The 12,301-nt window shown below is 37.4% G+C and overlaps 1 protein-coding gene across 4 annotated transcripts in view; it reads right to left on the minus strand.

The window, feature by feature from the left end:
• Positions 1-12,301, minus strand: part of asap2a (ArfGAP with SH3 domain, ankyrin repeat and PH domain 2a) — a 193,727-nt gene that overhangs the window by 36,531 nt on the left and 144,895 nt on the right. For all 4 annotated transcript variants that reach the window (XM_043678183.1, XM_043678192.1, XM_043678201.1 and 1 more), the window contains 2 exons: positions 10,801-10,967; positions 3,141-3,274 (listed from right to left, as the gene is read on the minus strand). In XM_043678183.1, coding sequence (XP_043534118.1) covers positions 3,141-3,274; positions 10,801-10,967 — 301 coding nt within the window. The remainder of the gene's footprint in view (positions 1-3,140; positions 3,275-10,800; positions 10,968-12,301) is intronic.

The raw sequence follows: 12,301 nt of genomic DNA on the forward strand, positions 1-12,301 counted from the left end.
TTAGCCAATCTATTACATAATAAAATTGCTGAATGGTTTGCAAGATTTAATCTCAAAATGCATTACTGAATGGACCATAAGATTTAATTCCAAAATGCACCGATAATTTCCAATAGGCTAAACATATAATAAAAGACATTTGTGAACCTGTCACATAGACTTACAGCGTCAGTAATACCTTATAGGTGCAACTGCGGGTGGATGATTGCCTTTTTAAGTTTATTACCATGATGTTAGATCAAAAAGTATTAGTGCTTCCTTGATATAGGGTCATCACTGATGATGCTGGCTTTTATTGGCCAACTATAGCTGATGTGGATGAGGCACCACCTTAAATTTTGCAATAAAGATTTTAATTGCATGAAAACCTGTACAAAGAATGAGTGTCCAACTAGGCCACTTCAGAATCAAGTTTAAGGTTACGTGAATCAAGTGTACATCCTAAAGAGAAAATTCTTATCAAGCTTGAGGTAGTTAATACTCGCTTTGCTTCCAGAGACTAGCCCACCAAAGATTTAAAAGAACTGAGCATCCTTTAGCATTGATGGATAACAGCCTACAACAACCAAGCATGAACAAATTGACTGTGAAATATTTAGCCTATTGATGAATTCAACCATAAACCATATGATGTAGGAACAGAATTAGGCCATTCAGCCCACTGGTGGAGCAGACTCATTCAATTGTGTTCACTTTTAATCTAGGTCTCTCAGTATCAAATAATATAAATTTCTAACACACCGTCTCAACCTTCTAAACTCCATTGAGTACAGACCCAGAATGCTCAAGTGGTCCTATGACAAGCCCTTTCTCCCAGAATCATTCTTGCAAACCTTCTCAGGAACTCCTCCAATGCCAGCTCATCTTTCCTTAGATAAGGGGTCCAAACTGTTCACAATATACCAAACAGCCTTACACGGCTTCAGCAGTGCAACGATGCTCTTGTTTTCTAGCCATCTCGAAATTAATGCCAACATTGCATTTGTCTTCCAAACCGCCACCTGAACCTATACGCTAACTTTAAGAGAATCCTGAACTACGACTCCCAAGTCCCTATCCCTATTAAGCAATTATCTACTGACATTATTCCACATCACCTAACATAAAAGTCACCTAGGGACATGTCTTCATACGTGCATTCAAAGTGCCTAATAGGACTGACTTTGGTGTAGCTCTCTGCCTTTCAATGAAATAGTGTACTTGCATTTTACTTGCTATACAAGTTAGATGGATATAACCTGAAGGAGCAGCAAAGAGCAATGTGTCATACTTGTACAGTGTATCAGATGGATTCAGAAACAAATGTGGAATCTTGATTATCTATACCAAGATACAAATCCATAATATAAACCAAAAGAATCACGGAAGCTGTAAATCATAAATAAAAAGCTCAGCAGGTCTGGTAACAACTGTGGAGAGAAATCAGAGTTAATGTTTCAGGTTGAGTGATCTTTCCTCAGAACTGACTTTGACCTGAAACATTAATTCTGATTTCTCTCCACAGATGCTGCCAGCCTTATTGAGCTTTTCCAACAATTTCTACAAATCTATAATGTTAACCTATGCTCCACTATCACAATTGTTTCTTAAAGCTAGGATTCCTCTCACTAAATTAATGTAGTGATTACTTATTCACATATTGTGGAAGCAAGTAAGTTGGTAGAAGACCAATTTTATGATCTACTTAAATTGCTGTGTAATTAGCCAAAGAATGGTTTTGAAAAGTCCTCTTGGTGACTTTAATGTCATCACAGGCTGTCACCAGATCAAATTCAGTAGGCTTGTACAAGTGAATTACCAAAATATTGTCGATGTGGATATAGTGATTAACTATCTACACACTTCACTGCTGAATGGAAAAATTCAAAGTTATCCAAAGATTGGCTTCATGTATTTATCTTGTTAATCTACAACAGCAATAAGGAGTTTGGTAACAATTGCAGTATTATTCTTCTTTGTTGTGGGTAAAGTATTTGTTCAAATTATTCTCAGAAGATTAACGCCCGTTCCTTAAAAACAAAAATGGTTTAATCTCTGGCAGATTGATCAGCCTTCAAATCTGATGTTTAACATGATGCCACAGACAAGGTAAGAATATTATTACATTCAATATACAGTTCACACTGATATCACAGTTACCACTAATTCTATGTATAGCCCTTTGGCAAATTGGATGCCATTGGGATAGCGGCGCCTGGGGTTAACAACGTAATTTTGACATCATCTCAAAGGACGGGAGAATCGAATGATCTGAGGGTGAGATCATTTGGCAGTTTGGCTGAGTTTAAGAGGATTGGCAGCATCCATTGAGAGACACATTTACTTGAGGAAGTAAAAATTTCTGCTCTTTAAAACATATAAGCAGTGGAATAAAGGCATACACCTCATGAATCCAGACCTTCACACCCCTTTTTACCTGCTAGAATTACTGAAGCCCAGGCATCCTGGCCTTAATGTACTGGAAAATCAAGATGGAGTAAAAATGGAGACACAGACTGCTTAAAATATTTTAATAATAACCCACTCTCTTGGGAATTGTTTGTTGGCCACCCACACCCCATCTTGCCTGCATGAAAAAGCAGAAGTAGGAGTTTAATCATTCTCTGCCTCTTTACTCAACATTAGTCCATGTCCCTCACAGATTAAAAAAGCACCTCCAATTATGTTCACAGTTAGAATTGTATCAGCACAGTTCTTCCACAAAACATTTTTTAATATAAAAATGTGAAATGTGCCCACTTTGATGGTTAAATTATTTACCAGTTTAAATTCCCTTTTGCTTTTACACTGTGTATAACCTTTGATATCCCTACTGATATAGCTTCACCTCTTTTTCCAGCTTATCTTTCCATGCCATACAATTGTTACATAAATTGGAGATCTGTCTTCAGTTTTTAGTCATTGCTACTTATACTGCAACTAATCTACAAAAGATGTGGAACAGTAACAAAACAGAACATGGAGAAACTCAGCAGGTAAACCTGTCAACTTTCTCCAGCCCATTCAGTTTTTGTTTCAGATTTCCAGGATTCGCAATTCTTCATTTTTATTTATGTGGAATGGCAAATTATGTTGACTATTACTCCAACTTGCTCCAAAAATCGAATTAAAGGAATAATTTTAATTGAAGAGAGACTTACCAAGAGTTCTGATGTCCCTAATACATCTAATGTAAGAGACTGTATTCTAGAGTAGTGAACTCCCAGTTCTCTATGAATTCCAGAGCATTCAATGCAGGTTAGAATTCCCAGATTAGTAGATAGCCACGTAGGATCTGTTAAATAAAATGTATTAGTCAATTTCAAAACAGCACAAATGCTATTTGTACAATCTTACACATCCCTTATAATAAGGCAGAAAACTTAAGCAGACTTTAAATCCCAATCAATTTGAAACTGCTGATCCAAAATAACAAACTGATTTTCAACATAAATTATTAGGTGCTTTTGCAAGACAAACAGAAACAGATTTAATTCCCAATGAGATATCTTGTCTTATATGAAGCTATGCATATCTACTTAGAATGTCTAATCGATCTGATTGCCCAACTCCTTTGGTTATATTTTTTATTTTAATATCAAAATGTTGTAGGCTTGTACCTCATGCCAGATATGGAGTTCAAGACATGGCACGATGTGAAGTGATGCATGTTGGTCAGAATAACAATGACAATACAAAATAGGTTTACAATTTGAAAAGGGGTGCAGGAACAGAGGCACCTGGGTGTAAATGTGCTCAGATCATTGAAGGTGGCAGGATAAGTGGAGAGAGCAGTAAATAAAGTTTGAATATCTAATATTCTCAGGTATGAATAATTTCAGCAACAAGGATAGATAATTGGGACCATTTTTCCTAGAGAGAAGACGGCTGAGCTCTGACTGAAGTTTTCAAAATCAGCAGTGGGCTGGATAAATCAGATAGGGTGAAGCCGTTTCCACTTGTAAAAGAAACAAGAATGAGATCATAGATTTGAAGAGATGTATATATGAAACAAGAATGATGAGGAAAAAAGAAAAATAAATTGTATAGTGAGTAGTCAGCAATGCACTGGAAATGTGGAGGAGACAGGTTCAATTGAGCCATTCAAAAGGGCACTGAATGGTTTGTTGGATAGCAATGATGTGCAGAGGTATGAGGAAAAGACAGGCAACTGATCCTAGAATAACAGAGCTAGAATAGGTACTACAGACAGTGTAGGCATGATGAGCTGAATGACCACCTTCTACATCACAATAATTCTGTGATTCTGTGAATATTGAGGGTATAAAGCCATTGTTAGAGGTGTCTTCTTTAGGATGACACAACACATGAACTAATCTGCCTGGCAACATTAAAAGATTATATTGCACTTCACAAAGCAAAGTGTTCTAACCAACATAACTTCCTGTACAGGAGAAAGTGAGGAGTGCAGATGCTGGAGATCAGAATTAGAACGTGTGGCGCTAGAAAAGCACAGCTGGCCAGCCAGCATCCGAGGAACAGGAAGAGTCGACGTTTCGGGCACAAGCCCTTCATCAGGAATGTGGGTGGGGATCCCAAGGGGGCTGACAGATAACTCCCTGTACACATAGCATCAAAAGAAAAACTGGTAATATTTTGTTGTTGCAAACAAAATAAAATTATGAACAAGTAAATCATGCCCTCCGTCTCATGATGCAAGTGCATCATAATAGAACTCTGCCTACTACTTCCCACATATTTATTGGATAGCATTTTTACAAATTCAAATATGGGAGTCAGTTAGCTGAGTTGGCTGGACACCTGGTTTGTGATAAAGAGTAATGCCAACAGTGTTATTTCAATTCCAGCACTGGCTTAGGTTACTATGAAGGACTATCGTTCTCAACCTCTCTCCTCACCCAAGGTGTTCGATTAAACTACCACCTATTTAATGACCCTTTGGTCTGGTTGGACTTTGGCAACTTTACTTTTACCTTACTTTGATGCATACTGCATCAAAACTGGTCATACTGCAATTATTTTTCAAAATAGTAGATTTAGTCTAACATTCTATGACTTTCCTACAGATAGTTTAAGATTTTTCCTTTTGACAATTTTATTACAATATTTTGTAATGCTATGTTTCCAATCGATCACAGAACAAAAAACATTACAGCACGTACAGGCCCTTCAGTCCTCGATGTTGCACCGACCTGTGAAACCAATCTGAAGCTCATCTAAGCTACACAATTCCATTTGCGTCCATTTGACTATCCAATGACCATTTAAATGCCCTTAAGGTTGGTGAGTCTACTACTATTGCAGGCAGTGCATTCCACACCCCTACTACTCTGAATAAAGAAACTACCTCTGACATCTGTCCTATATCTATCACTCCTCAATTTAAAGTTATGTTCCCTCATGCTAGCCATCACCATCCAAGGAAAAAGGCTCTCAATGTCCACCCTACCTAATTGTCTGATTATTGTGTATGTCTCAATTAAGTCACCTCTCAACCTCCTTCTCTCTAACAAAAACAGCCTCAGGTCCCTCAGCCTTTCCTTGTAAGACCTTCCCTCTATACCAGGCAACATCCTAATAAATCTCCTCTGACCTTTCCAAAGCTTCCACATCCTTCCTATAATGTGGTGACCAGAACTAGATGCAATACTCCAAGTGTGGCCGCACCAGAGTTTTGTACAGCTACAGCATGACCTCATGGTTCTGAAACTCAATCCCTCTACCAATAAAAGCTATCACATCATATGTCTTCTTAACAACCCTATCAATCTGGGTGGCAACTTTCAGGGACCTATGTACATGGATACCGAGATCTCTCTGCTCATCTACATTACCAAGAATCTTACCATTAGCCCAGTTACTCTTTATTCCTTTTGCTCCTTCCAAAGTGAATCATCTCACACTTTTCCGCATTAAACTGTATTGGCCACCTCTCAGCTCAGCTCTGCTGCTTATCCATGTCTCTCTGAAACCTTTAACATCCTTTTGCACTATCCCCAACTCTACCGACCTTCGTATTATCTGCAAATTTTCTAACACACCCTCCTTGCCCTCATCCAGGTCGTTTATAAAAATAACAAACAGCAGTGGACCCAAAACAGATCCTTGCAGTATGCCACCAGTAAGTGAACTCCAGGATGAACATTTCCCATCTTCTTTCAGCAGGCCAATTCCAATCCAAACTGCTAAATCACCCTCAATCCCATGCCTCTGTATTTTGTGCAATAGCCTACCATGGGGAACCTTATCAAACACCTTACTGAAATCCATATACACCATATCAACCGCTTACCCTCATCCATCTGTTTGGTCACTTTCTTAAAGAACTCAATAAGGTTTGTGAGGCATGACTTACCCTTCACAAAGCCGTGTTGACTATCTCTAGTCAAATTATTCCTTTCTAGATAATTATAAATCCTTTCTCTTATAACCCTTTCCAATGTTTAAATTCACTTCTGAAGGCTGGTTTCTGTTGAAGGTTCCTTTTAACATTTTAAATTTACAATTAAGACATCATTGTGTAAATATCTGTAATGAAAGAATCAAGCTTACTCTTTTTTCTCTGGACGCTACGTAACAACAATATAACGTTTATGCAATAAAACATTCTGAGGATCATGGAATTAATGGAAGAGGCTATTTGGGCCATCTTGGCCAAGCCAGTTCTACAGACGAATACTTACATTCAAATCTACAAACAAATTTACTTTACGCCATTGACACTTCCTCTCCCGCTAATTTTTACGATCTTTCTTTTCTAGGAGCTCATTTCACTCTAATTTCTCTTTGCCATGCATGGCCCAATTCTTGCATTGCCTGTGGTCATGTGTGCATGCATTAAAAGAAATCAGTTTCTTGTGCATGTCCTCTCCGTCTTATGCAATGCATTAGGGGATTGTCGACAATAACATTTTTCCAGATAAAATTCTAGTGTACAGTAGAACCACCGTATCTGCGGATTCGGCTATCCGCGGCCTGAAAATATTACATAGAACAATCCAGAAATAAATCCAAGGGGCTGCCAGGTACGTACACTTCCCATTTAAATAATAGGGTTCACAACTATCCGTGGTAGGTCTTGGATTGGCTCACCTGCAGATATGGGGGGAGGGGGTGGGGGGGGCGGGGGGGGGGGGGGGGGGGGGAACAGCTGTATTGTTATTTTTGCAACTTTTCTTTCCATAGCAGTCATAAATACTTGACCACCATCCAATTAATGTAACTATTAACTTTCTTGTTTTTAAATTCAATGCCAATTTTCATTTACTTAATATTTGTTCACAAAATGTGGTTATCACTGGCTTAGCCAGCATTTACAACCCAACTCTAAACCTGCCTTGAGAAGGTGATAGCGAGTTGTCTCCTTGAATCCCTACAGACTGTGGTGCAGGCATACCCACAGTGCTATGAGAAAGTGAGTTTCAAGTTTTGGACCTATCGTGTAGGGGAGTGCAAATAATCTTGAAAGGCTGTCGGGCTGGAAGAGATTACAGATTTGGAAGTAGTAAGGCAATGGAAAGATTTGAAAACAAGAATGAAAATTTTAAAATTGACTGACTTATGGGAGTCCATGTAAAGTAGCAAGCACAGGAGTGATAGGGGAATGGGACATGGCACGGGTGAAGACAAAGAGCTTTGGAGGTTCTCAAATGGGTTGAAAATGGAAGACTAGCCAGAGTGTGTTGGAATGAAGTCTCGAGGTAATGAAGCATGAATAAGATTCAGTAATGATGATCTAAGGCAGTTGGATGATATCACAAAGGCAAAAATGGGAGTCTTAAGAGACGGTATAAATTCAATTTCACATCAAACGCAAAACTTTGTGAACAGACTGGCTTAATCTCAGACTTTGCTAGAGAGAAGGATGGAGTCTGTATCCAGAAATCAGAATTTGGTATAGGAACTGAAAATAATTGCTTTTGTCATCCCAAAATTTAAATCAGAAAAAACTTCTGTTTATCCTGTGCTGAATGTCAGATTAACAAGGTGACAATTTAACAACAATGGAGGAGAGCAAGGAGATAGTGATGAGGTAGAGAGAGCTAGGCATCATCAGCATACATTTGAAAACAATGCCAAGAGTTCAGATGAAGGAACAAAGGAACAGCATATGTACAGGAAATCTGGACCACATCATTTTGCAACCATCGAAACCTTTCTTCATTGTTTTCCATGCCTTGAGTTTCACATTATCCAACTTTACTCATTTGGTGTCCATTAAATAACTTGTATAAATAGAGAATAATTTTTTTTAGGCTCAGTTCCCACTAATTTACCTTTCCTCTCGCTTTCCGTCCCTTAGCCAAGCATCTGACAGGACAGTATTTAAACTTCTTTCAACTATAAATGTTTTTCATGAGATGGGGGTGTGTGAAATAATCTTGGGTGAAATGACAGTTTTATTACATGCTCACTTCACCCTTATCCAACGTTCTCACAATTCCAGTTGATTCCTTTCAAACCTTCCGACAGAAAATTTACATCTAGGCAAAAGAGGTTTGTATTCTTGAGAGTTTCAATGAATGAGAGGTGATCGCATTCAAACTTACAAAATACCTAAAAGGATAGACATGGTTGATGCAGATACGGTATGCCCCCTGGTTAGGAGACTAGCATCAATTTAAAAATAAAACTGGATGCCGTCTAAGTCCAAGTTAAGGAGGATTTTTTGTTTTACTCAGATGGTTGTGAACGTTTGGAATTCTTTACCACAGAGGGCTGTAGAAACTCAGTTTTTGAGCATGTTTAAGGTTGAGGTTGCAAGATTTCTGATTACCAATGCTGTACAGGGTTAATGGGATGGTTGAACAGAAGTGTTTGGTCAGTCATGATTGTACTGAATGGTCTACTCCCAGATACACAAACACTTGCAAGTAAATACTTAAAATCCTGTTCATGTACAGTGAAATCCTTCACATTCTTTGAGAGTTTGCAAAAAGAAAATTACACTGTAGGTTATAGCAAGTCTGGATAATTGCTCTTGAAAATATGAACGATCTGGGCTCTCAAGAACCCAGCAATACAATAACCAGAACACACTCTTCCCCCATTAAAATAGAAAATTCACTCTTCTTTTTCTATTGGCTACCCTCCAGTACCTTGCATATATTAGTATTATTTATATTTAAACTTGATCAGCTGCAGTCGTTAAGTCAATTGACCTTGGATTATGAGTGAATCCTAACCAAGAATTTAATCTATCCATTCATACTGAAATACATTTTCGGAACAAACATGCTTTCTGGTTTTGGTGACCGTCAATAATTTCCTTCAGTCATCTAGGTACAATCACCTGAGATGAAATGAGCAAAGAGGAGTATTTATGGCTAGTACATAGTTATTTTGAAAATGAAAACCCCTGAAGGTACTTTAATTGTTTTGTCTCAGAAGTTAATGCTCCATGGGAAGGTCTTTGAGAATATTATGTGCCATTTAACATATAACGGTCTGACTATTTGAAAGCTTCACAATTATTACCAAGAATCTCACTAAAAACTACTCAGGCACAGGTAATAACAGTAACTATTAAACGGTCTCCAAATTTCAATTTGGCAAGGTAAACTTACTGTACAATGTGGCTAAAAATCTATTTAGCACTGGCTGCCCAAGGTCTATTTGTGAGAGAGAAAAATAAATGCTGACACTTCAGATATTACAACAGATACTACAACATAAGATTTCAAGAGTACCATAAAGATACTAATTCATCATCTTGGGAGTAATAAATATGGCAACAGGGCAGCATTTGTTTCAATTAATTTAAACAAGGAAGTATTTTTCTGGTACAAACTTCAGGAAAGTGCCAAACACAGTTGATTAGAATATAAGGAATTATTGACGTATACAGCGTGGAAATAGACCCTTCAATCTAACTAGTCCACGCTGACCATATTCCCAAACTAAACTAGTCCACATGCCTGCATTTTGCTGACATCCCTCCAAACCTTTTGTATTTATGTATTTATCCAAAATCTCTTTTAAATGTTGTAACTGCATCTGCATCCACCACTTCCTCTGGCAGTTCATTCCACAACTGAACCACTATCAAAAATATTGCTCTTTATGTCCTTTTTAAAACTTTCTCCTCTCACCTTAAATATATGCCCCTTAGTTTTGAATTTCCCCACTCTAGGGAAAAGATCCTTGCTATTAACATTATCTATACCCTTCATGATTTCATAAACTTTAGCTATGTTCCAAGAAATATGTGGAAATCGCATGTTCTCAAAAGTTCAAAATAAAACTGTCATAAAGAAAACTTAAGAAATTTCAAATTTTTGCATTGAATGTTGTGCATGTATCCTGTCTCCATGAATCCTCTTAAATGTAGATATCTGGAGGCATTTGTTTTGATGCAAAATGCTAATTAGATTTTTATTTTAAAATTCATCTCCCTTGTAATATTACTAAAGTCAGTAGGTTAAATTGTGTAGTTAACCAAATATGGAATTTAATCAAAGATTTTTTTCTGCTCATTGGATCTGGGTGTCACTGGTTATTTATTGTCCATCCCTAATTGTCCAGAGGGTAATTAAAATCAACCACACTGCTATAGATCTGGAGTCACGTGTAGACTAGGCCAGTAGATTTCATTCCATGAAAGACATTCATCAACCAGGTGGGTTGTTACAACAATCAACAGTAGTTATATGGTTGCCATTGGCCTAGCTTGTATTTTTAATTCCAGATTTTTATCAAATTCAAATTTTACCATCTGTCTTGATAGAAGTTGAATCCACATTTCCCAGATTATTAGCTTGGGAGTTATTAATAATTGAGAACTGACTCCCTTGATACAACAATCCTGTTAATCACCATTAAATTATTAATACAAATTACCTGGTGCTCCGCAATCACAACAAACATCATTTCCAGTCATCCTCTGCACCTCTAAAATAATCGCTTTTGTTAATTCTTGGACAATATTGTTTTCTCCCGCGTTATTGTCGCCCTTGAAAGCATTGTTTAAAGCTTCTTCTTTACTGTTCTGCAAAACGGACATCCAACTAAAGAATGGAAGATAAGTTATATTTCAAATATATGGAAGTGAAGTGGAAGTATTTCTATACAAGATTACGTTGTCAACAAAAAACGCTGTACTTGTGTCCTCTAGAGAGATTTTGACATGCAACTCAAATCTCAAGCACTTTGAAGTGCTACATGTTTCCAATTCCTACATCATGCTGATTATTTCTTTTCACCATTTTTCACCTTTCTCACCTTGGATGCTGTTGAAGGTGATTCAAGCATTCTCTCATATTTGCTTATGAAGATTTGAACAATGTTCTTTGCAAGCCTTAGCCTGAAGTGGAATTCTCAATATCGGGGAAGGATTGGTATTAGGAAGTGAATAAGCCCACATACAGGACAGAGCTAGAGACCAGTTAAAAAGAAATTGTGGGGTTATGAGGCACACACCACCTGTTACATATTTATCATTTTATTCAAGTGCCAATAACAGTCTGAAAGATTAATACAATTTCTTGAAACAGATATCGTGAATTCTACTACACTGCTAACAGTTTATTAGCTATCCAAAACAAATTTTGGAGAAACTAAAGTTAATGGAATTGTTAGCATCAAGTCTGACTATTTGCAACATTTGCCCTAAAGAACACATCAGCTTCCACAGTTTAATAAACTTACTAGTTTTTTTTAAATTCATTCATGGGATGTAAGTGTCAGTGGCTAGACCTGCATTTACTGTCCATTCCTAATTGCCCAGAAGGCAGTTAAGAGACTATCATCACACGTGGGCCAGACTGGGGAAGGATGGCAGATGGCCTTCCCTAAAGGACATGTGAACCAGATGGGATTTGTGACAATTGACAGTGGTTACATAGTTGCCATTAGGCTAGTTATTCTTTTAATTTTTCTTACCAAATGCAGATTTCACCATTAGCCATAATAATATTCAAACATTAGCCTGGTGCTTGAAAGTGATCTTCTATTATATTATGGATGTTGGTCAGTATTTTCACTGCATATTGTTATGGTTGAGTCAAACCCCTTATGTCCATATGGTCCATCTGGATTTATTTTTAGCATTAGTTACTTAACTCAGTGCAATGACCAATGAGATTTTGGGATTTTATTTGCACTTATTTCATCCCTTATGCAGGTCCACTTACAAGACGGATATATCTTTTACCCTTTGATGGAATATGAATTGGGACTTTGAAGTATTCTGATATTCTGGGTCAGCGTATTTTAAGAATCAATTGCAGAATTACAGTTCCCTGTCTGCAGAAATATTCACAAGTTTTATCAGTTCTGGATCACTGCATTAATTGTTCATGTTGTTTGGTAATTATAGAGTCATAGAGATGTACAGCATGGA

The sequence above is a fragment of the Chiloscyllium plagiosum genome, chromosome 3 (assembly GCF_004010195.1).
Source record: "Chiloscyllium plagiosum isolate BGI_BamShark_2017 chromosome 3, ASM401019v2, whole genome shotgun sequence".
NCBI lineage: Eukaryota > Metazoa > Chordata > Chondrichthyes > Orectolobiformes > Hemiscylliidae > Chiloscyllium > Chiloscyllium plagiosum.